Consider the following 26,190-nt stretch of genomic DNA (forward strand, 5'->3'; position numbering starts at 1 on the left):
GCATGCCATCACCGCACACATTTGCCGTGGCTTCAATCAGCACAGGCCATGTGATAGGATGGTCCTAGTGGCACTGGACCTATCGAAGGCATTCGACACGGACAGCCATGCCAAATTATTTGAAGACATCGCCAACACGCACCTTCAGCCAGGCTTGAAACGCTGGGTCGCGAGTTATCTGTGTGGTCGCCAGTCATTTGTGGAATTTAGGGATAAGAAGTCAAAGTGTGAAACAGGGAGTTCCCCAAGGTGGGATGATATCTTCGGCACTGTTTAACTTCTACCTATCCTCCATTCCACCCCTTCCAGACGGCATAGAGATCGTATCATATGCGGACGATTGTACGATCATGGCATCAGGCCCCCCACCCATTGTTGACAGCTGCGATAGGTTGAACGTCTACCTCAACAAACTTGCCTCATATTTCGCTGCAAGAAATCTGAAGATATCTGCCACCAAATCTTCAGCCACATTGTTCACTGCAAATACGCGTGAGGTGAATACTGAATTGACTGTGATGGTCGATGGAGAAATGATTTCGTCCATCAAGTGTCCCAAAATACTTGGCGTCACATTTGACAGCTCTTACACATTCTCCCCACATGCCACAGCAATTTGCGATAAGGTCAAAAATAGAAACAAGGTTCTCAAGTTACTTGCTGGCAGCACATGGGGTGCAGACAAAGAAACCTTGTTGACCACGTACAAAGCAATTGGCCGGTCTGCGGTAAGTTATGCAGTGCCAGTGTGGTCTCGTCAACTTTGTGACATGCAGTGGAATAATATTCAGATCTGCCAGAATGCCGCCCTACCAACTGCAACGGGCTGTCTACTCAGTTCTCATGTGGACCACCTCCATCAGGAGACAAAGATCCTACCAGTGCGAAGACATAACTAGATGCTGTCTAAGCAATACCTTTTGGGCTATTGTCGCGGAAACCATCCAAATCATCATCTTGTGGATAGATATCCACCGCCCAGAAGCCTTAAGGTCTGATCTAGAGCGTGAGGTTCAGCGCTACAAGAGAGAACCTCTAGATCAAGCGGCATATCAGGCAGTCCTAGACAGAATTATTGCAGACACGGTAGCAGATGGGGTAAATAGCTACCGGGTGAATGTAGTCCTTGGAGAACGACAGCCTCCCATTGCATCTGAAGAAATTGACCTCCCGCGGCAAACCAGAGTAGTTCTGGCTTAATTACGTTCCGGCAGATGCAGCCGCCTCAACTCCTACAGAGCAAGGATTGATGCCGACGTGCAAGATGTATGTCCCCAATGTAACCAGGGACCGGACGATACACGTCAACTGTTTAACTGCCCGGCCAGACCCACTCGACTCAGACCCAGATCCCTGTGGACGCACGCCATCTTAGTTGCAGAGCACCTGGGTCTTGACACTCAACAGAATCAAGCAGACGAAAGATAGAAAAAAAAAATAAACTGCTACAACAACAACAACCCGGTACCACAGTGGTGGTGTAGGGTATAAAAAACGCCAGATCTCGAAGCTAAATTATCTGAAATTTTGAATGCCGCCTAATGGTAATCGAAAAACACAAAATAGGTAAAAAAGTTCAGGGTCAAATAACCGTGGGGGACGCCCTACCCCAAAACTCACTCAAACCGAGATGTTTACCAATTGGGGCAATGTGGGTATCAAATGAAAGGTATTTAAGAGTGAAGAGTGAAATATAACAATTTGACCTCACGTGTCGGCGGGCCCGCCCCATCTCCAAAAACCGACCAAAAATTTCATGTTTTTTGATTGGCGCAGTATGGGTATCAAATGAGCGATCACTTGAAGAAGAATACAAAACTAATATAAAATTTTAGGGTCGAGCGCAAGAGGGCCGCCCCACATCAAAAATCACCTCCAAACGGACATGTTGGCTGTGGGAACAATGTGGGATTCAAACGAAAGAGAGTACTTTAGTACTTGAGAGTAAGATACGAATCTTATATAAAAGTTTGGCGTCTATTCCCAGGAGGGTCGCCACACCCAAAATTATGCACCAAATGGACATGTATACCAAATGAGACAATATGGGATTCTATAGCAAGTTATTTGAGAGTTAAAAACGAATATAAACAATTTTCAATTTCGAACCATCTCAAAAGGGGGCGTAGCGAAACACACCGGGTCAGCTAGTAAGCCTATAAAAAGCATTTTAATTGTTCACACATGTTTCATTTACATTTTTTTATAAGGAGTTTGACAGTTGTTTACGTAAAAAGCCAAATGTAGTACCAACCCTTAGTGGAAAATTTTTTATCAAAGATCACTTCTAGCACTTTGCGAACAATTGATAGCATTAAATTATCCTCATCCTCTGATTGTAGATCTTACAGAGGTTAGCAAGTCCACCTTTGACGCTGAACGCCTGGGTTCGAATGAGAAAAAATTTTCAGCGGTGGTTATCCCCTACTAATATTGACGACATTATTGAGGCACTATGCCCTGTTAAAACCTCTCCCCAAAGAGGTGTCGCTTTACGGCACGGCGTTCGGACTCAGCTACAAAAAGGAGACCCCTTATCATTGAGCTTAAAATTTGAATCGGACAGCACTCAGTGATATGCGAGAAGTTTGCCCCAGCTCCTTAGAGGAATGTTCATTGGCAAAATTGCATTTGCATAAATGGGTGGCCCCCATTCCCAGAGCGTATAAATACAAATCTTTATCAGACAAAGATAATTTTTGGAAATATGCACAACAAATTATTTGGTGCAAAGTAAGTATTCGCATTGTTTTAACGTTGACGTTAAGGCGAGCACATACGTCATTAGTAATCAACCCTCGTTAAATACCGCTTTATCTGCATTAACGTTCTCACAGAGCACAATCGAAAATGCATCATTATCGCTCATTTGCAGTCTCCTCAAAATGATTGACTCATGCTTGGTTTATCTGGTTCTGTGTCTTTATGTATTTGTATTGTATTGTCAACATATGGATTCAGGTTCTCTTTCTTGTACTCTTTCTGCAACATAGAAGTTGAAGAGACTATAGTCTCTTTTACCACGGTGTTAGTGCGATAATCATCTGCAATGGTGCTGTGAGCGCTAACCACCAGTCAGGTAGCGGCATTGCGGTGCTTTTTTGTGATGACAATAAACGGTTATTGAAGTTGAAACCAAAAACCAATATTTCTTTGGCGCTGTGTTTACAGAGTCCATCATTATGAGTAACTAACTTATTGATGCATGGACGGACGAACTGATGCCACTTTGTTGTAGATTGTTTACTGTCGGCAAACTAAGGTTGCCTGATTGGCCGCCTTTGGTTGACAAACAGACAGGTTGGCTGGTTAGAAAACGTGTTTTCGAAGTTGTGGTCTAGCACAATTTCCTTTTTGGTGCAAAGAAAATCCATAATGACGACTGACCGAGGAAAAGTCGTTTCGCAAGGAGTAGTTGGCGCACTAGAATGAATCTCAAGTTGCAACTGCAACAACAACGGCACAAAATGCATCAAATGGTCATTGTGGCAATTGTTTTTCATTGCTTCACAACTGTAGATAATTTTTGCTTCCTCCATTGCCATTTGAATGTGTGACACCACCTTTGCAAGCTGATGCCTGAATTGATTAACAAAGAAAACGGGATCTATGCCATTAGAAAGGAATGCATTTCAATTCAAGTGCAGGTTATGCGTTAGGAGATTGATATTCATATGTACATCGTTTTATTGGGTGGGTCACCATGCTATACAGTAACCCATCGATGAATTCCATCATTATAGCTAGTGGCCGTGACAAAGAATAGAATTCGAACAACTTCCAAAAAAATAAAGGCGAGGAAAATGAAGCTCAACCATAGCTTAGGTCATCTTACGTCTAAATGGCATTAGTTTAAGAAATTTTATCCATAAACCTAAAGTTGTTGATAGAAACAGCGTTTGTATCGTATATTGTAAGATATAGAGAGGATCAGATGTTAACGAAAGCAAAAATATAAATCGAACTTTATTACCACCAACCATGCAGAAGGTACTGGATTTTGTATCAGAGAATATCAGCGAAAGAATATGTCTAGGATGGCAACAGCCTCTCTGATAATCAGGCTTTGCGAAAATGCTGCAGAGGTGGCCCCCTGCTAAACAGAAGGAAGCCAGATTGGGATATGTTTCGGCACGGCCCCTTGTAGGCCTAAAAAGAAAGAGGAATCAGTGAATGACAATGATATTATGGTCAAGCGGATCACAAAAACCCTAAACAACTCGCTTTGGTCTGCTGGTTCTAGAACCAAAGCAAAGAAACAAAACAAAATACGAAACAAGTAAGAGCGTGCTAAGTTCGGCCGGGCCGAATCTTATATACCCTCCACCACGGTCGCATCTGTCGAGTTCTTTGCGCAGTATCTCTTTTTAGGCAAACAAAGAATAATGAATATGGACGAAGGAGCAGCTATATCAAGTTATAGTCCGATTCGGGGCTCAAGAAGCGAAATCGGGATATCGGTTTATATGGGAGCTGTATTAAGCTATAGATCGATTCTGACCATGTTGCACACCTATGTTAATGGCCATGGGAGGAGCCGTTGTACAAAATTTGTGCCAAATCGTATGAGAATTGCGCTCTCTAGAGGCTCAAGAAGTCAAGACCCAAGATCGGTTTATATGGCAGCTATATCAGGTTATGAACCGATTTGAACCATACTTAGCACAGTTGTTGGTCAAAGGACTATTTGCGAAATTTCAGTCAAATCGGACGAGAATTACGCCCTCTAGAGGCTCAAGAAGTCAAGACCCAAGATCGGTTTTACACAAATAAGAAGTATTTGTGCAAAATTTCGAGCAGCTTTCTCTACTCCTTCAAAAGTTAGTGTGCTTTCGACAGACAGACGGACGGACATGGCTAGTTCGACTTAAAATATCACGACGATCAAGAATGTACATACTTTATGGGGTCTTAGACGCATATTTCGAGGTGTTACAAACATAATGACGAAATTAGTATGCGCCCATCCTATGGTAGAGGGTATAAAAATGTTCGAAGATGCCCATGCCGTAAAATAACTCGCGTTAAAGACACAACCTTTTCCAAGTATTCCAATTGGATTCACATTGAGGGTTGGAACATTTTCGGGGTTTTCTGTTTTGATTTGGGCATGCGTTCGAACTTTTTTTCGTATTTTGCTTTGTTTCTTTGCAACCGAAAGTTGGAATAAAAGGAAAAACGATATATCGTAAGCAATTCAAACATGTTGTGTCTTTAAACTTTGTCACTCGTCATTCCGAATTGGGCTCTAATGCCAACTCTTCTTCTTTCTTAGGCTCTTTGCTTTTTATAACCTAGTTGGCTACATAAATAAAATCTTTCGCTGTTGAGAAATAAACAATGGTGGCATATGTAGTTGTTTTAGCCACATGGTGCAAGTATATCGATTCTTTTTCTGTCTTCCTTGTCTTCACTTCTCTCTGAGATCATGCTGACCCGGCAATGGTACCTTGATATAGCTATAAAAATCTGGGTGCTTCAACTGGATCGGTCCATAGTGCTCCTATAGTCATATTCGTTGGATTCACTGCGTCTAAATAAGTTATTGCTGTCATGGGGTGTAGTTCCGCAGATATCTCTAATAGTATCAATACGAGGTCAGTCTGTTACACCATGCGGATCTAAGCCCTGTGGGTCGAAAGTTCAGGTGGTTATCTCGGTGACGGAGAAACGATGGAGCAGGAGAAATTGTTTAACCCTAAACATCTTAGGCACCACATGAAGATGGTCGGTGCTCGCCATTTGGTGACGTCCTATCCTTCTGACAGGCTTGTAGGTTTTGCCAGTGAGTTTCGCACAACCCCTCGGAGCTGTTTAGCTTTTTACCAGTCGCCTGATCGCCTCATAGGTCTTTCACAGGATTTCTTTGTCCATTCCCCAGGTGCTGCCGGCCAAAGATTTGAGGACTCTGTTCTTGTTCATATAGGCAATTTTTTTATTAAAAATTTGATATAAACCTCGAGTTTTTAAATTCCAAAGCCAAGATTGCTCATTTGGGTTTATGTTTTTTACGCCATATGTCCCCTAAACCCATGCAAAAAATCTTTTGCAACTGGCAATATTTGTAGCTTCCACAGAAAATGTACCAAAAATTGCCGATTTTAAACCATCTTTGACCAATGAACCATCTACCTGTTCTCTAGTTTTTTTTTTTTTGATTTTCTCCCACTGTGCATACAGTTTCTCCAACAACCAGGAGAATATATTTCTGAATTCTGAAAATGCCGTCGACTGTGGACGCTTTCTCAAAGGGATGACTGAACATTTTAAAAATCGCCTGTTCTGAGTACCTGGCCATAGAGTTATCCCAGGGAATTAAAGACCTAACGAGCTGCCAAGATACGAAGCCACCTTACTCACTTCAATATAAATGAAATCTTTGGGTAAACCACTGACGACATGTAAGCTAATTGCTCGAAAAAAGGCCCAAAGTGCAACAGATGAAAGACGGTCTCTAACCAGGGGCTGTTAGGGCTTCAACTTTGATTGTGATTTCTTCGCAGACTTGCGTAATTCAGCAGATGTTAACATTTTAAGGGGTATTTTAAAGCGATGCGCATGGTTTAACGTTAGAAGAAAGAAGACATTTCTGCAAGCCATTGGTATGCCATTAAAACGTTTCTTAAACCATCATCTTTTTGGACCATTCACAGATACGTTAGTTGTGTATGCTGCATATGAGAGAACGAGTACGTGAAAAAAAAGCGTCTAATGGTGAAACTTTCGCCAAGAGCCAAAATTAAAGCAGTCTTGGTACTGAATATGAAAAAAAACCGTCATAAACAACAATAAACCATTTGAGTATGTGGACAAACAAAACCCACCAAAACAGAGCCCATAAAGTCAAAGCAAAACAAACAATTTGTTGAGTTCAGTTGACTTTGCCGGCCATCAGCCTCCATCAGCAACGACTGGCTGACTGGGCGATGGCGGAGTGCCATGATGCAGGCAGGCAGGCAGGCAGGCATGCATGCATGCGTATGTGTGTGACAAATCAGTTCATTCACAAAAACCAAACAAATATCGAGAAATTGCTGGCACAGAAAGCCGTTGGCGAAGACGGCCACCTTGTGGGGTGCATCATAAAAATTATGACGACAGCGCCATATGGATGAAATCTACACTTGCTCTATGAATCTTGCTTGCCCCAGCCAGCAGCGGATGTTTAAATGAATGCTTGCTCCGTGAGCTGACAAAGATTTTGTAGTACACCAAACCCACCAGATCAGATCAATTAGTTGGGGGATTTATGACATGGGCGAACGGAAAGTGAACAAGTTGCAATTGGACAAAACTGGTACAGTTTTTGATGCAAATACATCAGATTTGCATTCGCCGCAGCAAGTCATTAAGAAGTTGTAGTACTCTAGAGTTGGCCACGTTTAGAGGTGAAGCCTAGCCTAATTTGAATTAGGTGAAATTTTTAAGCAAAACCAGCACCAGCACAGTGGAATTAAATGTGAAAATTTTTGAATTGAGATTTTCGACTCTTTGTCAAAACCCACTTATGCTAGTGTTCGTTGGGCTTTAACTCTTTCGGACCTAACTGGTCAGCCGGACCGGATGCCATGGGAGATTTATTGTGCCGTTGAGGGCTTGTTTAGAATTTGTACCTCAATCTTGGAGCAGGGTTAAGGTGGTGTTTATACCGAAGGCAGGGAAGCTACAATATAGTGCGGCCAAGGATTTTATACCGATCAGTCTTTCCTCCTTCTTTGTTCAGACATTGGAGAGAATTTTGGATTTCCACATTAGGAGTAAACTTGGGGAGTCTTACTTCTCTGGATGCCAGCACGCATATATTAAGGGCAGATCAGTGGACTCTGCTCTGCATAGTGTGGTGCATCACCCTGTGACGACACTGGATTATAAAGAATTCACCTGACTGCTTTTTTCGATATTGATGTAGCGTTTAACAATGTGCATATGTCTGAAGAGGAATATTAAAGCTACCCAGGGATGGTGTTGTTTTGGGACTTCCTTAGCAATTGATTTCCTGGGTACGACACAATGTGGGATAAAATGCTGATAAACGTAGTGATGTGGATGGTAGGAAGGCAGGGAGATGGGAAGGCGGGTGAAGCGTTGGGACGACGGATGAATGAAATGGTAGGAAGATGGTTGGACCATGAAATTTCGGAGCTGGTCGTGAGGGTATGGATGTGGTGATGGACGGGTGAAGCGAAATGACGATGTATGGATGAGCAATTAGTAGGCTGAATCGAGTTGAGTCGGTGAGCTGAAGATGGCTGGACCCTGATGAAGTCTTGGAGCTGGTCGAGTGGGTGTGTGTGAATTTCTGATGTTTATAAAGTTTTAACACGTTGTCGATGTTATTCCTCGTAACTAACATACTGAATACCGTGTGTGTGAATGTTTCGGTGGCACTCCTGTATTGGCTCAGACTTGCGGTGAGTCATTTCGGGTTATGTCTAACTTCTGACTGTTTCTGAATGACGTGTTGCTACGGCATGGTGCTTGCATCATCCCATAAGGTGACCAGTCCGGAAATGTCTGGAGTTGGAGTACGTGGTCGAACCAGAGTTCTCAATCTGGTACCACGGGAGTCAGGAGCCCCTGGAACTTCGGTCCCAGCCTGACTATTGGTGAGGCCCCAGTTGCGAACAACGTGGTGGCTGGGATTTAACACCTAAAATCGCAGAAACGGCATTCCATTGCTGGGTGTGGAGTTTAATGTACTCAACCCGGTGCCGTGACCCATGGAACGGAAAGAGATTTGGAAAGTGCTCTGCTCCTAACCAAGAGGGAGGATACGTCCAGACAACGTGAACTCGAATTGGCTATGTATGGGGACATTGGTAGACGCATCGTTTTAAGAGCCCTGCAGGATTAAGCCATCGGGGCAGGTGCCTGCATAAAACACCATTAGGATTTGTCGCTACTCGCTACTCTGAACGCTATATCGGTCATTCTTAGTGGTGCGCTTGGGTGCACGACATCTTGGGCCGCGGATTGCGAGCTTAGGGTGAATCCTAGGAAGAAGGAACTGATCTTGTACACAAGGAAGAGAAGGATTCCGAAGTTCGAACTACCCACGATGTTTGGTGGCCGTTCACGGATGAAGGGGGCACATGTGAGCGATCTAGTCAGGGTTAATAGGGTTGCCTTGAGATTCGTGACTGGGGCTATGGGTACTACAGCAACAAGGTTTTTAGAGGTGACGTTGGGAATCCAGCTGATCGATTTGTTATAAAGGAGCCGGCAGAGAGGACTTTGTTTAGACTAACATAGCTTGACCTACTTAGGAAAACTCTAGTCAGATATACCCGTATACTGATATTAAAGGAAAACAGAAGGCAAACATGCTTGCGGGTATAAGCCTTGCTCTTGTGTCAGTATATATCCACCACTATGGACCACAACTTCTATGGAATTAAGGACCGTTATAGGGATACATGGTTAAATCGCTGGAATTCAGCAGCCGGTTGTAAACTAACAAGTTTTGGGATGAAAGCTCAAAATCGCACATAAAAGTTGATTTTTAACTATTATCTTTTTGGCAACAGTGGTTTAAATAGCTCACGAACGTTTCGTGTTTTGTTTCACTGTCAACCACCTGCAGTTTGGTCTATAATTTAGCCATAAATCGTCTTACAAACGAACAGCGCTTGCAAATTGTTGAATTTTATTATCAAAATGCGTGGTCTGTTAAGAAAGTTCATCGCGCGCTTAATCGGTTTTACGACCAAGCTCATGGGATACGTAAATAAGCAAAATTGTCGATTTTGGGGTGAAGATCAGCCAGAAGCATTGCAAGAGCTACCAATGCATCCACAAAAAGTCACAGTTTGGTGCGGTTTATGGGCTGGTGGCATCATTGGACCGTACTTCTTCAAAGATGATGTGAATCGTCAGATGGTATCCAACTTATTTTTTTGTCCAAAATGCAATAGCTTGACGGTGCTTTCAACAAGACGGTGCCACATGCCCCACAGCACGCGTATTGAGAGGCGAATTTGGTGAATATTTTATTTCACGTTCGGGACCGGTTAATTAGCCGACTAAATCGTGCGATTTAACGCCAATTTTTTGAGGGGCAATGTTAAAGCTCACGCGGACACAGACAAGCCACCTTCAATTGACGCATTGGAAGACACCATTGAAGCACTTATTCGTGAGATACCGGCCGAAATGTTGGAAAGTTTCTTCATTCATTCCGACAACTTGACCTAGCCAATGCAAACGTTGTACGCAAACTGGTCCATAAATTTTAGGAAGAATCTTTCTCTCAAACACTCCAAGCTCTGCGTCGTCAGCTTTTACAAGTACCAATGCCTCGGAGCCATATAGCTACACAGGCAGTATCAGTGTCTTGTATAGTGTGATCTTCGTCTGTCGAGAGGTGGGCTTGTTTCTAAACTGCTTACTCTATCCAAAGTTGCATCACTCGTTTCGGTTACGGCGGTGCCTAGGTTTATAATGTTGCTGACTATCTCAGAGTTGTGGTTCCCAGTTTTTACCATTTTCTTTATCTGATCGGTTGTATAAGGCGTTTTGGGAGTTGATACCATCCATTTCGTTTCATCTCCATTTTTCTGCCAGACCCATTTTCACAGATTCCCTTTAAATTTTTTCAAAGGCTGCAGTTACTACTTCCGGTGACCGACTAAGATATCAATGTCGTCGGCATAGGCGAGTGGCATGTGTTGTCTTGAGAGAAGTGTGTCATATCTATTCACATCTGCATCTCGTATAATCGTCTCCAGCAGGGTATTAAAGAGATCACACGATAAGCTGTCTGCTTGTCCGAAACCTCGATTGGTATTGAATAGTTCGGATAAATTCTTTCCTATTCTTACTGAGGAATCAACGAGTGTCATCCCGCAAGGATACCAAATTCGGACATGGCTTGAAATACCTTTGAAAGTATATGGGCATCGAAAGCGGTTTTGTAGTCAACAAAGAGATGGTAGGTGTTGATTTGTCTTTCTTGGATCTTTTACAGGATTCGGCGCAGTGTGAATATCATGTCCAGGATGAATTTACCAGGTTTAAAGACGCATTTATAGGGCCAATTACCTCATTGACTTTAGGTTTTAATCTTTCACACATTACGCTCGAGAGTATCTTGTATTCGTTTATAGTTGAGTTGGTACCTGGTCTAGGGTGGATTTACCAGGTATAAAGCCGCCTTCATAGGACCCCTTTATTGACTCTTTCTTTCACACAGTACGCTCGGGAGTGTCTTGTAGGGGATGGGGAGGAGACTTATTCCTCTGTAGTTGGCACATTCCGGCGAACATATAGGCATCGGGAATTGGAGCAAACACACAACTCCTGACACGAAGTACAGTATGAATCTGACATTCAAATTAAGTTGGTACCTGGTCTAGGGTGGATTTACCAGGTATAAAGCCGCCTTCATAGTACCCATTTATTGACTCTTTCTTTCACACAATACGCTCGGGAGTGTCTTGTAGGGGATGGGGAGGAGACTTATTCCTCTGTAATTGGCACATTCCGGCGAATATATAGGCATCGGGAAATGGAGCAAACACACAACTCCTGACACGAAGTACAGTATGAATCTGACATTCAAATTAAGGCCAATTTTTATGACGGACACTATGAGTCGCACTTTTGACCTCCTACTTAATCCGCTTCTGGCAAAATCTAATTTAAATTTTTGTTCGTCGTAGTTAGAGGTACCCACTGTGCATCATGTGCATGCAATTGAATTGACTTTGCACCTTGCGGCAAATTGACGCATTGCAAGTGCGCGAATCTATTAATTTTGCATACAAATGGCAATAGCGAAGTTTATGAGAGTTAAGAGTAAAGTTAATAATTTTGCCTTGCGATCTATGCATTATACTGTGGCATGCTGACTCTGTCCTCTATGGATGATGGATTAATTGCTTGCTCGGGTGGCGGCACCTCAATTTGTACCGATGGGACGAAAAACATGCAAAACAAAACAGAGGTGCACACATTTTTCCACTGCCAGTCAATGTTGGCGAGAGACAATGCCGTTTTTACCTACTGGCTAAATTGATGTGTGAGCTTAACCAAACTAATGGTTTTGTACATTTTTGTCAGTTACTTTTTATGGAAATTTTTAACAAATTGCGTAAAGCCTTTAAAGTAAAGCGGATTCGCCCAAGAGCACAATGATGCTCGTACGTGGTATGTTGAATATGCAGTGTATTCGCGCATCTTGATGACTGATGCTCGAAGGAAAGTCATCAATTAATTGAAAAGGAAAGTGTGTGCGTAGTGTGGAAGTTAGTTTTTATAAACGTGTAGAGTTTGGAATGTACGAACTCGAAGTGGAAGCAAACTGGTAGGAGTCAATAGTCGACATGGCAAGTATATATATGACAAATATCTTTACAACAGCGTTCTGTCCTAGGCCAACACTAGCCAAGTTTACTTGAGGCCATTCTCAGTATGTAGAGATAAAATTGCCAAGTGTGCATGGGGTCTAAGAAATATCTGTGCGAGCCAGACAGACGGACAAACATGATTGGATCGACACAGAATTTCAGGACAATAAAGAATATACGGATTGAGTATGGAGTTGTATAGTGTGGAAAACGTACAACAAGATGATTGCACAGATATTCGGTTATCTGTGGATAACTTGGAATTTCCCAACCACCCCGTAAATTACTGAAAAAATCTAAGTCCGAATTATAAAGATTCATTTAAAGATGATCAATTTTCCAACTATTTAAGGAAACATTCCCTTTGGCGAAACATATTATTTTTATGTTAAGGACTTTTTATTTTAATGACCCAGATGATCAGTAGTATTTTCAGTCCGACCTTGATCTCTTTTATGAATGGTGCGATATTAAACTAAATATTTCGTTTTTCAAAACAAAGTCCCTTTATTACAAATTATTTTATCGGATCCGATGAGCTTGAATCAGTCGATTCATTTAAAGATCTTGGGCTACTTATAAATCCACGTTTAAACTTTCGTCCCCATATCTCTATGGCAGTTGGTAAAGCTCACGGTGCTCTTGGTTTTATCACACGTTTGAGCGTGACAAAAAAATGTGCATACTTCTTTAGTACATTGCAAGGGCGACCCGGTAGCCGAGTTGGTAGCGTGCTTGGATTAGCAGTGCAGGGGTCGTGGGTTCGATTCCCGCCAGAAGCCTTGATCTGTCGCTACTGTGGTATCACAATGCACTTAAAATTGTCTAAGTGAGTCTGTAAAGTACTTCCGCTCTTACCTAACGTAACCTAAGTACATTGCAATCTAGAATACGGATCTATAGTTTGGGATCTTTACTATACTCTTAAAAATAATCCTTTTGTTTTGCCTCCGAGGATACGTGGGTGGGATCGGCAGTCTCTACATTCATATGAGTTTAGGCTGGTCTTTATTAAACTACCTACATTGTCAAGCCGAAGAACGATGTTGAATGTTACCTTTGCAATAAATATCATCCATGGGAAAATTAATTCTTAGTAGATTTTTTTTCAATATCCCGATCAAACCTACGAAAAGTGTTGATTTATCACGTATAACATATTCGCCCATATTTCCGTTGTCGAATGCGAAAATCGACAGCAATCGTAGTCGAAGGCGAATTTCACATTTCGTGGTATTCCATAACATATTCGCCTTTGACAGTTTGTAATAGAAAAATATATACTCTTACTCTTTCCACAAATAGGTGCGATGTAGTTTAGAATGCAATTACTTAATATATCGATCGTTTTCGTCAAATTTGACAGTCGAATTCTAAAAATGTCTATTCAAATTTCGTCTTCGACAACCATAATGTCATTTTGTACGAATTTCGACTTCGACTACGCCATCGCTAACCGGAATAAGGGGGATTATGCAAAAAATTTTACAAACAGTGATCCTTTTCATAACACTTTAACAAGTTCTTCAATATCATAAACATATCTGAGAATCGGAGGCCACCGTAGCGCAGAGGTTAGCATGTCCGCCTATGACGCTAAACGCCTGGGTTCTAATCCTGGCGAGACCATCAGAAAAAATTTTCAGCAGTGAGGTGTCGCATTGCGGCACGCCGTTCGGACTCGGCTACAAAAAAGAAGCCCCTTATCATTGAGCTTTAACTTGAATCGAACTGCACTCATTAATATGTGAGAAGTTAGCCCCTCTTCCTTAGTGGAATCTTCATGGGCAAACTTTGTTGTAAAATTCGTTGTAATATCTGAGAATCGAGACACATTAAAAATAAATATATTGCATTTAAACAGATAGATTTTAAATAGAATTGTCACATAAACCTATTTTAAGGCTGCATAAAGTTTTGTGAATAATTGAGGTAGTTATATAATAAGGATTTTTGTATGTATATTAAGGCGGGTCAATTTGAATGAATTTGAATGGAAGAAAAAATGGCTTGGAAAAAACGTAAACTACATACAATTATCATTACTGGTGACTTCAATAGTAATATTCTGGTTGACAATACTCTTACAAATTCCATGAAATCACTTGGACTCTTTTTGACTAACACAACTGTTCCTACACATTTCACAAGCACATCTTCAAGTCTTCTCGATCTGTTTTTCGTGAGTCAAAAGTCTAAGGTATTGTTATATGATCAGTTATCTACTTCTTGATTTTCTAAACACGATTTCATTTTTTTACATATGACTGCAATGTTAAAAAACTAACACCTATCGTGATTTTAAAAATATTGATGTTATTGCTCATAAATCGACACTTTTCTGGAATACATTGGGACTTTATTTATCAACTACCGACGGTCGATGAACAATTACATTTTCTTCAAAATGGGATAAAATCTATATACAATATAACTGTTGTATTCCTATAAGATCAATAAAAATAAAATATTGCCAACCTCCTAGGTTCAACGAAACTATTAAAAAACTGATTGATAAAAGAAATGCTGCATATAAACGCATATTCAAATCACATATCTGCCATATTCAATTCAAATCTGCCAGGAAGACTGCTTCAAAACAAATCAACACAGCAAAATCGTTTTTCGTTCAAACTGCTGTAGACACCAAATGCAAATGAAGGGAAATTCGTAACGTTGGAATCGGAGATAGAACTGAACATCTAAACAATTCGCATGTTAACTTGAATGAGCTTAACGAACATTTCGTTAATATTCAACCTGTGGAACCAGTTTCGGACATATAGTGAACAGCTATGCACTCCATCCATTGAGAATCCATATACTTTCCGCTATGTAGATGGGAATGAGATTTTCGAAAGCATTCACAAAATTAAATCCAATGCTATGGGATTAGATGAAATTGATCCACGCTTCCTGAAGCTATTACTACTTGACATAATACCCTATATAACTTACATTTTCAACTCTATATTGACTAAATCGATTTTTCCTGCAAAGATTTTACCTATTCCTAAAGCAAACAGAGAGTACCGCCCCATAGCTATACTACCTTTCTTATCTAAAGCTTTAAAACGCATTATGTCTGATCAAGTTAGTAATTTTGAAACTGAGAATGACGTACTATCTGACAGACAATATACCGGAAGAAAAGAAGCTGAAAAGAACCTTCGCCAAAACATGGATGACAAAATGGTGTCGTTCTTTCTTCTTTTGGACCACAGTAAAGCATTTGATACCATCATATTCTGATATTAAGACTGCAAAAACTGTTTAATTTCTCTCATGCCGCATGTAAACTTATGTATGCTGTCATATATGTCACAAAGAGCACAAGCGGTAGTAACTGAAGGTCGTTGCTCCAGTCTACTTGAACTATCCAAAGGCGTTCCCCAAGGATCCATTCTTGGTTCTCTACTGTTCTCCATTTATATAAATGATCTTCCGGATATTCTAGCTAACTGTAAAACGCAAATGTATGCTGATGATCTGCAGCTGTATATTGGTACAAAAATAAGCTATATTCAAAAATATGTATCTGATATAAACTATGATTTGAATCAAGTTCATAACTGGGCAAAAAATAATAAACTTTGCATAAACCCATCAAAGTCGAAACTACTCGTAATTCATAGACGTAAACTAACTATTCTGGATAATTTAAAGGTACATCTTAATAACAGTTGAAACTGCTTGTAACTTGGGTTTAACTTTTAACTGCAATTTAACCTGGACTAATCACATCAGTAAAACTCTTGGCAAAGTGTATGGAATGCTGCGTAATCTGTGGGCAGTCCGCCTCTCTACACCATTTCAAATCCGCATGCTGCTTGCAAAATCGTATCTGGTTCCCACTCTCCTATATGGCTGCAAAAGTATTTCACAATTAGCGCTACAAGTTTTTAATGTATCCTTTAAAAATTATCTAAATATTGGAAGTCTAATTCTGATTCACAGTTCCAAGCGGCTAGCTTTACTCCTTCGAAAGTTAGCGTGTTTTCGACTGACAGACGGACGGACATGGCTAGATCAAATTAATATGTAATGACGATCAAGAATATATGTACTTTATGGCGTCTTAGACGAATATTTCGAGGACTTGCAAACAGAATGACGAAGTTAGTATACCCCCATCCAATGTTGGAGGGTATAAAAAATGTGCCTATCGACTTAAAGATAGGCACGGATTAGGAATTTTTTTTAGATACATGTTTTCTTCTTTCGAAAAACTACTTAGAATTGTGTGCAGTTTACGTTTTTACTATACGATTAAAAAAAAATCGACCCGCCCTAATGTATATAGTAGTCTGTAAGGACATTTGCTACCTATAGTCTTGATAAAAACAAGTAAAAGGGTGTAAGTTCGGCCGGGCCCAATCTTGGGAACCCACCACCGTGGATACTGCTAAAATTTTGTAAAAAAATAAATTTTTTGACCGTACTTGCCACAGTTGTTGGAAGTCATAACAGAACGACTTTGGCTTTCAGTGGCTAAAAATGTCAAATCGGGAGATCGGTTTATATGGCAGCTATAGCAGATTATAGACTGATTTGGACAGTATTTGGCACAGTTGTTGGAAGGCGTAATAGAATATCACATGGAAAATTTCAGCCAAGTGGGAAAAAAATTGGGCTATATGTCTATACAGGTTATAGACATAGCCAAATCGGACAAAAATTGCGGCTTCCAGGGGCTAAAGACGTCAAATCGGGAGATCGGTTTATATGGGAGCTATATCGAAATCTGAACCGATATGGCCCATTTGCGATCCCCAACGACATACATCATTATTAAGTATCTATGCAAATTTTCAAGCGGCTAGCTTTACGCGTTCGACCGCTATCGTGATTTCGACAGACATGGCTATTTCGAATTAGAGCGTCGATACGATCAATAATACACATATACTTCGTGGGGTCTCAGACGAATATTTCGACAAACGGAATGACTAGTATACCCCCATCCCATGGTGGTGGGTATAAAAATGGTATGTTAATAAATCCTTAATTTTGCGTCTTATTATTAAAGACAAGAATCTAAAATGAAGGTCAAAGTTTAGTTAAAATTTAGGAAATTGACCTTGGGACAAGGCAACAGTGAACCGTAGTTAAGGACACAAAATACTTTTTTTAAGTTAAGATTCTAAGTTTATAAAAAAGAATTTTTCAAAAATAATATTTGGACAGTCATGTATGAAGTAATATAAGAATCAATCAGCTAACATCATTTAAAACGAATCGTCAGTCATGTCAGTTAGTAAATAGGAAATTAAATTCAAAGGCAGCATCTTTATTTAAAAGTTTTTGTTCTTTGGCTCGTTCTCATTGCTTAAATTCTACGAATGAAGAAAAATCTTAAATTTTAGGAAAACTTTTTTTTCAGTGTATGGGCAAGAAATCTTCCACATAACAGGGCGAATGTTTGGAGTGTTGTAAGGTAGAAAATGTATTAGAACTGTGAGGAGTGAGAAGACTGCAGTGACATTCTGTTATACACCCAAATGTTCCCTAGTATTATAAACAAAATATTCCTTATTTGAAGTTTAAAGAAGCATGTCATAAGTTCTGTAACTTAAATCACATTTAAATTATCGCCTTCCAAGATGAAAAAACAAAAACATTATTTCTGCCCTTTAAGGAAATGTCGTGCCACATGCAATAACACATCCACACTGAATCCGTTGCAAGTTCAAGGATGTTGGCAAGCTTCAAACGGCGTATAATTTACAAACAACCAAACTCAAGGTGAGTATTATGGCCAGTTGTCGCCAAAGTCAACGAAATGGAAACTTGGTGGCAGTAACCTGTAGTGGAATTCTGTAACTATTAACGAAAATCGTTTAGTTAAATTTATCGAAAAAAAAATTGTTTGCACTAACGATTATGTTATTCTCTAATTCCTAGTTAACAGAAACCGATATCGTTTTTTTTTATTTGGTAACTCTACCCATAAAAAGAAAAGCACAAAGAGGAATAGACAAAAACAATAAATAATTCTTCTAGACTGACAAATCTAAACTCCTATTTTATTAAAAAAAAAAATAAATAAAAAGGTATGTAAAATGAAAAAATAAATTAATCAGGAACATTTGTATATTCATATATAATTTTTGTAGAATGGCGTCTAAAAGAAGCCGTGCCTCCGGTGAGCAATTGAATGCAATGGTAGACTTTATGACCCAAAACCCTGTTTTTGCCGGAGGGAAATTTGCTAAGCTCCATGGCAAACAGGAAAATGAACAAAAATGGGCTGAGTTAAGTGACAATTTGAATGGTCTTGGTGGGGCATTTAAAACCATTGACCAATGGCAAAAGGTAAATATCTGTTCAAGTCGCTTAAACGCTTTTATAGAATGCCCCATTGCTCCCCTACAGGTCGTTGGTAGCATCCAGTTGCAAAAAACCGAAGAGCTGCGAGAACCTAAATATAAAAAAATATACTTTTTTTATGTTGCCTTTTTATGCATATACCTTACCTGTTTCTCTGTGGACAAAGCAGTTATTCTTGAGCCTCTTAAGTCTCCATCAAGTTGGTGGATTAGTTCTTGGGTCGATTCCGGAGTAAGTCGGTAGAGCTTTTTAAAATCTTTCTCGCTTAATTCAAATGGGTTTTCCATATTACGAAAAGCACGCCTGTTTATTGGTTGAACACTCGTATCGAAAATTGTTTGCGATAAATCAAGAGCCAAATACTCTAAAGCCATTGTAAATAATTATCTTTATTTGCTTTGTTAAAATAAACACCAAATAATTTTCCGTCGTTTAGTTCTCGATTTTCTTTTCGTTAAAGAAAACAGCTGATTTTAACGATGTCGATTATCGCTAAAAGTGGGTACTGAATACCATATTCGTTAATTTTTCTGCTATCGCTTTTTAACGAAACGATGTTCGTTAAAACACTTTACAGAATTCCGGTACTGGACAAGTTATGGTGATGGAGCATGCAGCAAGTAGTCGTGGAACAATTCAAGCACTTACCTTTTAGCATTAGCGGCGTATACATGGGAATCGTGACCAGCACCATTTAAATCATGAAGATGTGGATGATGCTGCGGCTGTGGCGAGGCATGGTTAGGCGTATGATGGTGATGGCGATGCTGTGAATGACGATGTGGTGTAACTCCAGCATCGTCATTATGTCCATCATCGTCCTGTTGGGTATTATGGTGGTGGGAATACGGCTGCTGCTGTTGCCACTCGTTTGTTGGTTCAGTAGCCGCCGGGAATTTTATGGCACCATCGGTATGACGACGTGGTTTCTCATCGCCGCGTGTACGTCTATATTTCCGTTGAAAGCGATCAGCAGCGGTTTTGTTGGGCGAAACCGTCACAAGTTCTGGTGCATTGGTGCCAGCACCTGATGCTACTGCACTGGGCGAAAATGCCGCAGGATATGATGCGGCCGCCGCCGGCCCTGTCGCTGCTGCTGCCGATGATGATGATGGTAATGATGAGTAATTAGCATTAAGTACATTGTCACTAGCACTACTGGTCTGGAGCGACTTAAAGGAATCTTGAGCTACTTTATTATTGGATGGATGATTTTGGTGGTGGTGGTGATGGTGGTGATTGTGATGATTTTGTTGCTGGGCTGAAAAATTGTTGTGATTCTCTGCGTTGAGGCTTAGATCGGACAGACCCTTTAAGCCTGGCGGCAATGAAGCAGACTTGGACTGTTGGCTCTCACCCAACACATTGGCTCGCTGGCGATGGCCAGTTTTCAGGCGTTGAGATTTGCGTGTACAACCACCTTCGTCATCCTCATTGTCACTGAGATCATTGATGAATATCATGTTGGAGGGTGATGAGTGTTTGTCTTTGGAGCGTTTCTTCTGGCCTCCAGTGGCTGAAAGTGTTTGACTGGCATCGCCTCCAGGGGACATCATGCCGCCGCTGTAGCTACTGGCCTTGACGTTCTGCTTGGGCACTGATCTCGAATGAGAGCGACGGGATTTCGTCCGCTTCTCGTCGTGACTCTGCTGGGGCGAGGAATCTTCGTCGTTGGTTGTTGTCGTGCCAATGTCGAGACCCTTTTCTTTGCATATTATATCATAGAGGGCGCTGATGGGACGCGATTCACTGCGCACTCGCACAGCTCTTCGTCGATTGCTGAAACGCTGAGTATTACGACTACTCCGTGGTGCCAAAGGCGATTGTTTGGGCGAGTTGGAAGCTGTTTGAACCAATTCCGCCGTGGCAACGCAGGGCTTAAAATTTGTACAAGCAAAAACTACACTACCATCGACATTAGCGGCTAGAGGGGGAAGTGGTTCCCCGACTGAAGCACAAGACTGAGGACTGTTACCTTTTGCAGGGGTCACCAAACTTGGCGATAAGGTCCCGTAGGGTTCGTTGGCTCTGTTTAATTGCTCCTCCTGGGGATGGCCGCAACCGGCCCCACGAAAAAACGAGGAGCTCGATGTGGTGGAGTTACCCTCCTGTTGTTCCGTGGCAAAGCCTTTGGGCGACTTACTGCCGGTAATGGGTGGCGGAGCCACAGTGGCTGTTGCTGATTTGGGAAATTGACGTTCGTCTCTTACCAAATTCGATGGTGTCCTATAAACGCTCTGATAGTTTTCATTGAGTGAATCCTTCACCTCGGGCGTATGGATTCTCAAATGCAAGTCGGTGTAGTAAGCCGGAGCGGTATGATGATGAAAGTGGGGATGATGTCCTTGATAATGCTTAAAATTTTGCTGTTTCTTTAACAGTGATTGTTGCTGCTGTTCGGATTGCGGATATTGCAGTTGCAGTTGTTGGGGATTTTGTTGTTGTAGCTGGCAGCTAGTTTTGGCAGTGGCTAATGCTGAAGTTGTTAAGTCATTCGCCGAGCTATTGGTGGCGGATTCTGAAAGTGAAAAAGAAGAGCAAACAAAAACTTCATATCAAGTCCTAATGAAAAATAAAAAAACACCTAATAATTAAGAAACGATTAAGGAAAGGCAAAAGCCAGGCAATGCCGAATGTAAAATACCCTACACCTAAACTATAAGTACAGAGTGGGAGCTACATCTAATTCTGAAAAATTTTTGATTACGTTTGGCGGATGTTTTCAGATGGGTTATTAAATAATCCATATAAAATTTCGAGCAAATATGTTCAAACTTTAATAACTACGGTTGACAAATGACCATTTTATTGCAAATTACCCTAAATTTGACGATCATATTGATGGCAGCTATATCTAAATCTAAACCGATTTCAAATGTACTTCTTAGATATTGTGGTAGTCGTCGACAAAAGCCTTGTACAAAATTTTGCGAAGATTGGTCAAAAATGCGCTTTCAGTGGATCTAGAAGTGAATATCGGGCGCTATACATATATGGTAGCTTTATCTTAATCTGAACCGATCTCTATGAAATTCACCAGTAGTATTAAGAGTCATAAAAAAATTCTTTATATATGAGAGCTACATATATCTAAGACTGAACCGATTTCTATGAAATTCACCAGTAAAATTACGTTAGGCTAGGTGAGGCTGAAAAGAGGGTGCAGATATTAATCCGACCCATACCACTATGGACATACACCTAAGCCAGTAATCGGCTTGTTGTGCGCTCTGAATACAAGAAGAAGTAACCTCGAAAAAGAAAATCTAAGTTAAGAATTTCGTGCCACTTTCAAAATCCTTAATTTTTTCCAATGCCACTCGCCTTGGTTCATATCTGGTATTGTGTACCCTCCTAAGTAAGGGTATCTGTTAGCCGCGAAAGCCGGGCAATGACAAAGGTAATGCTTCAACGTCTCATCATCTTCCCCGCATGCCCTACACATGCTATCACTTGCCGCACCGAATTTACAAAAGTGAGCTCGTAGTACTATGTATCCTGTTATGATACCGAGAGCTATACTGACCCTCTTTCTTACTTCCTTTCAGTAATAGCCTCCTTTTATCACAATCTGAATCCCCCACCTACCGACCGTTTCGCTGTTTCATAGTGTTGCCACGCATTCGTCGCTCACGCCCTTAACTCAGACTGCGTCGACCCGAAAGACTTCACCGCCAAATCATCTGCCCTTTCATTCCCCCTTACTCCGTTATGGCCCGGCACCCAAACGATGCGGATTGTGCCATTATCAGAGAAGGCGTTAATCTCCTTCTTTCATTCCAAGATTGTTCGTGATCTTACCGTCCTGGTTGTTATTGACCTTATGGCGTATTTACTCACGCATTCCGTGATTGCCCGGGTCTCCGCCTGCAGGACCGTATTATGGTCAGGCAGTCTAAAACAGATCTTAGTCTCTAGGTTCTCAATGTAGACCCCCAGGCCCACTCAAACTTTGATGCATCCGTGTAACGTGATCTTCTAGATGACAATACTAGGATTCAGTCAATCCAAGACTGTGCCGCTGGCATCAGTACCTCGCACTCGACCTCAAGTGTCATCTCAGGTATACGATCGGAAACCTCTTCCCTTCCTTCCAGGTTTCCTATCGTCGTCTCGAATATACCGCGATGGTATGACCTACACCCATCCTCAATCCATTCTCCCATCATAGCCGCAGTGGCTGCCCCACACTTAATCTGGTATGTCAATTGGCCGGATATCTAGAATAGTCTCCAGTGTCCTGGTGGGCGTGGTCCTCATCGCTTCGCCTATGCCAAGACAACATTCGTTCTCTGAACCTGTTGTATGGTCCTTATGTTGCACTTTTTCTCCATAGCAGTCCACCAAACTACAGAGGAAGTGTCAGGCCCCATTTCGAGCCTACGGCCCATCTACATAATGCCCAACATCTGTGAGCCTTCTCAGTACGCTCCTCAATGTGATACTCCCAATTCAGTTTCCTGTCCAAAATCAAACCTAAGTATTTGACCTTGTCAGATATCGAAATCGTCTTATTTCAGTCTTCCTTGGGTTAACATTGAAACCTGTGGGTCTAGCCCAGTCATATGGCATATGCAAGACCCTTTCGGCCCTTCTGCATAGCTGGTTCGGATCCTTACCCGCTTAGAAGTATTAAAATATCGTCTAGCAGACGGGCACAAACCCCTGCTCAGTCAGCATCCGTAATAGGTCACCTATGGTGGTCACCCATAGGATGGGCGATAAAATGCCCCCCCTGTGGCTTGCCTTGTGCCACTTTCTCCCTTATATCTATGCCATGGGACACACAACTTATCCACCTGTTCGTTAGCATATGGTTTATCCAGTCTCTAAGGACCATGTCCACCAGGTACTGGTCTAAGAATTGGATCAATGTGTCGGTCCGGACATTGTTAAAAGCCCCCTAGATGTTAATGCATACTGCCAGGGTGTACGTTTTGGCATCGAAGGATTCTTCTATTTTATGCACAACCTCGTGCAGGGCAATCTCCACCGACCTTCCCTTAACATAGGCATGCTGTTTGTAATTTCGAGAGCCTCAGTTAACAAATGACCACATTATTGCAATATTTGTCGAAATCGGACGAACATATATAAGGGAGCTATATCCAAATCTGAGCCAATTTTTTCCAATTTCAATAGGTTTCGTCTCTACGCAAGAAAAAATGTATGTGCCAAATTTGAAGACAATCAAAAGAAAATTGCGACCTGTAGTTTGTACACAAAGTAACATGGACAGACAGACGGACATAGCTAAATCGAATCAGAAAGTGATTCGGGGTCGATCGTCATACTTGTCCATGGGTCTACCTCTATTCCATCTAGGTGTTACAAACAAGTGCACTTAGTTATAATACCCTGCACCACAGTGGTGGTGTAGGTTATACAAATGCCACACATTAAAGCAAGACAAGATTTCTGAACCCCTTAAACCTTTGAAAAAAATTTTAAAATTTATGTGGACAATTAAAGCGCCTACGTCAGCCTCACATTGTTTACCCACAAAGTTCATGTAGCCTCTTCGAATCATGTGTTGTGTTGCCATGTATCACAGTTGTCGACTATGTCTACCTACTCCTTCCTACCGCCGGCAAAGGGCAAATGCCAAAATGTCAAATCGTTTAAGACTTTAATAGCATCGACAATGCGGAGAGATATAAAAACCAAAGGATGTACCGAGCCCACAAGTGTCATGGGAAAGGCCAAACATGTTAAAATTGCCATAAAATAGTTTTATGGGTTGACATTAGCAAATGCGTTGGAATATTAAATCATAATGCAAAAGAAAACAAATCCACTGGCAAAAAGTGTCTAAAACGTATGCAAATCCCTAGTGGAGCAAAACTAGCAGCAAAGTGGAAACAGAGCAGGAGATGGGGAGCATTTTGAAATACATATAATGTGATTGTTAATATGAGGTTACTTTTAAACTTCATTCTTCTGCTCTAATTGCCCAAAGGATGTGAATTAAATTAAGCCTTGATCGCCCTATACGAGATTGTGTATAGCATAGAAGAATCTTGCTATGCCAAGATGTACACGTTAGGCATGAAAGGGGCTTTTAACAGTGTGAGGACAGATAGGCTGATCCGATACTTACACCAGTATCGGGTGAACCGGGTCCTTAGGGATTGGATAAACCATATGCTAAAGAACAGGTGGATAAATTGTGTGTCCCACGGCATAAATATAAGGGATAAGGGGACACAAGGCATGCAATGGGGACCAAGTTTCATTTGTAAATGTAAAGAAACATTTTGTACGCTGACAAATATTACAGGAGATATGTATCCTCTCCTTCTTTGCACAACAACATGTTCTTATTTATTTAATCGATTTAGTTCTGTTCCGACTGAACACCATACCATTGCCGGAACCTTAATCTTGTAGATTAGTTGAGAAGTCTTATGTTGAGCAATAATAAATGGTCTATTGGAAATGTAAATCATTTAAATCCAAATGAAACCTTGTTACCTTAACCTTGACACCAATACAGGTGTGGCGTTGGAGGACCACCATCGCCATCGACAGCCCAACACAACCACCAACAACGAACAGCAAGAATTCACTTCTTTGCCAAGTTTCTTGTGATACGTTTGTTTGTGGTTCATTTTATTTTATTTTTCTTGTTTATGTTTTTTTTTATTTTGTCGTGACTTGGCTGAGGTGACAAAATAAAAACAAATAAAAATAATTCGTTTTTAATGAACAACCTCTGCCGCCGCTGTTGACCCAACTGTAATCCGCCCGCAATGGTGCAACATCGTCACCTCCTTCGCAATTACCTTACAATGAGTGTCATTTGAAAGTATTGGTTGCCCAAAAAGTAAATGCGGATTTTTCATATAGTCGGCGTTGACAAATTTTTTCACAGCTTGTCACTCTGTAATTGCATTCTTTCTTCCGTCAGTTATCAGCTGTTACTTTTAGCTTGCTTTAGAAAAAAAGTGTAAAAAAAGTATATTTGATTAAAGTTCATTCTAAGTTTTATTAAAAATGCATTTACTTTCTTTTAAAAAATCCGCAATTACTTTTTGGCCAACCCAATAGAAGGCCCAGTTTCTCGATTGCCAGTCAAATTGCGTGCCAATAATTTCGATAAACTAAACCATTTTTACAAGGATATTAGGATATATATATATATATATATGGCCTATGACATTGAGAAAAAAATCTGTCTACTAACAACTTTACCCCGTTTTCAAAATGCTGAAATTACTTCGATGACATTTAAAGAAAATCGGCTAAATCGGACAATAAATTTGTAAGCCCAAAACTTTAATTCGAGAGATCGGTCTATATGGCAGCTATATCCAAATCTGGACCCAACTGGGCCAAATTGATGGGGATATTGAAGGGCCTAATACAACTCACTGTCTCAAATTTCGGCGAAATAGGATAATAGCTGCTCTTTTTATGAGCCCAAGATCATAAATCGAGAGATCGGTCTATTTCGCAGCTATATATTGTACAAATCTGGGCCGATCTAAGCCAAATTGCAGAAAAATGTCGA

General features: G+C 41.0%; 1 protein-coding gene across 13 annotated transcripts in view; it reads right to left on the bottom strand.

Moving 5' to 3' along the window:
- LOC106082465 (supervillin) overlaps positions 1 to 26,190 on the bottom strand; it is a 927,162-nt gene that overhangs the window by 502,867 nt on the left and 398,105 nt on the right. For all 13 annotated transcript variants that reach the window (XM_059360289.1, XM_059360288.1, XM_059360287.1 and 10 more), the window contains one exon: positions 19,326 to 21,195. In XM_059360289.1, the coding sequence (XP_059216272.1) occupies positions 19,326 to 21,195 (1,870 nt within the window). The remainder of the gene's footprint in view (positions 1 to 19,325; positions 21,196 to 26,190) is intronic.

This window comes from Stomoxys calcitrans, chromosome 1 (genome assembly GCF_963082655.1).
Source record: "Stomoxys calcitrans chromosome 1, idStoCalc2.1, whole genome shotgun sequence".
In the NCBI taxonomy this organism is placed as follows: Eukaryota; Metazoa; Arthropoda; class Insecta; order Diptera; family Muscidae; genus Stomoxys; species Stomoxys calcitrans.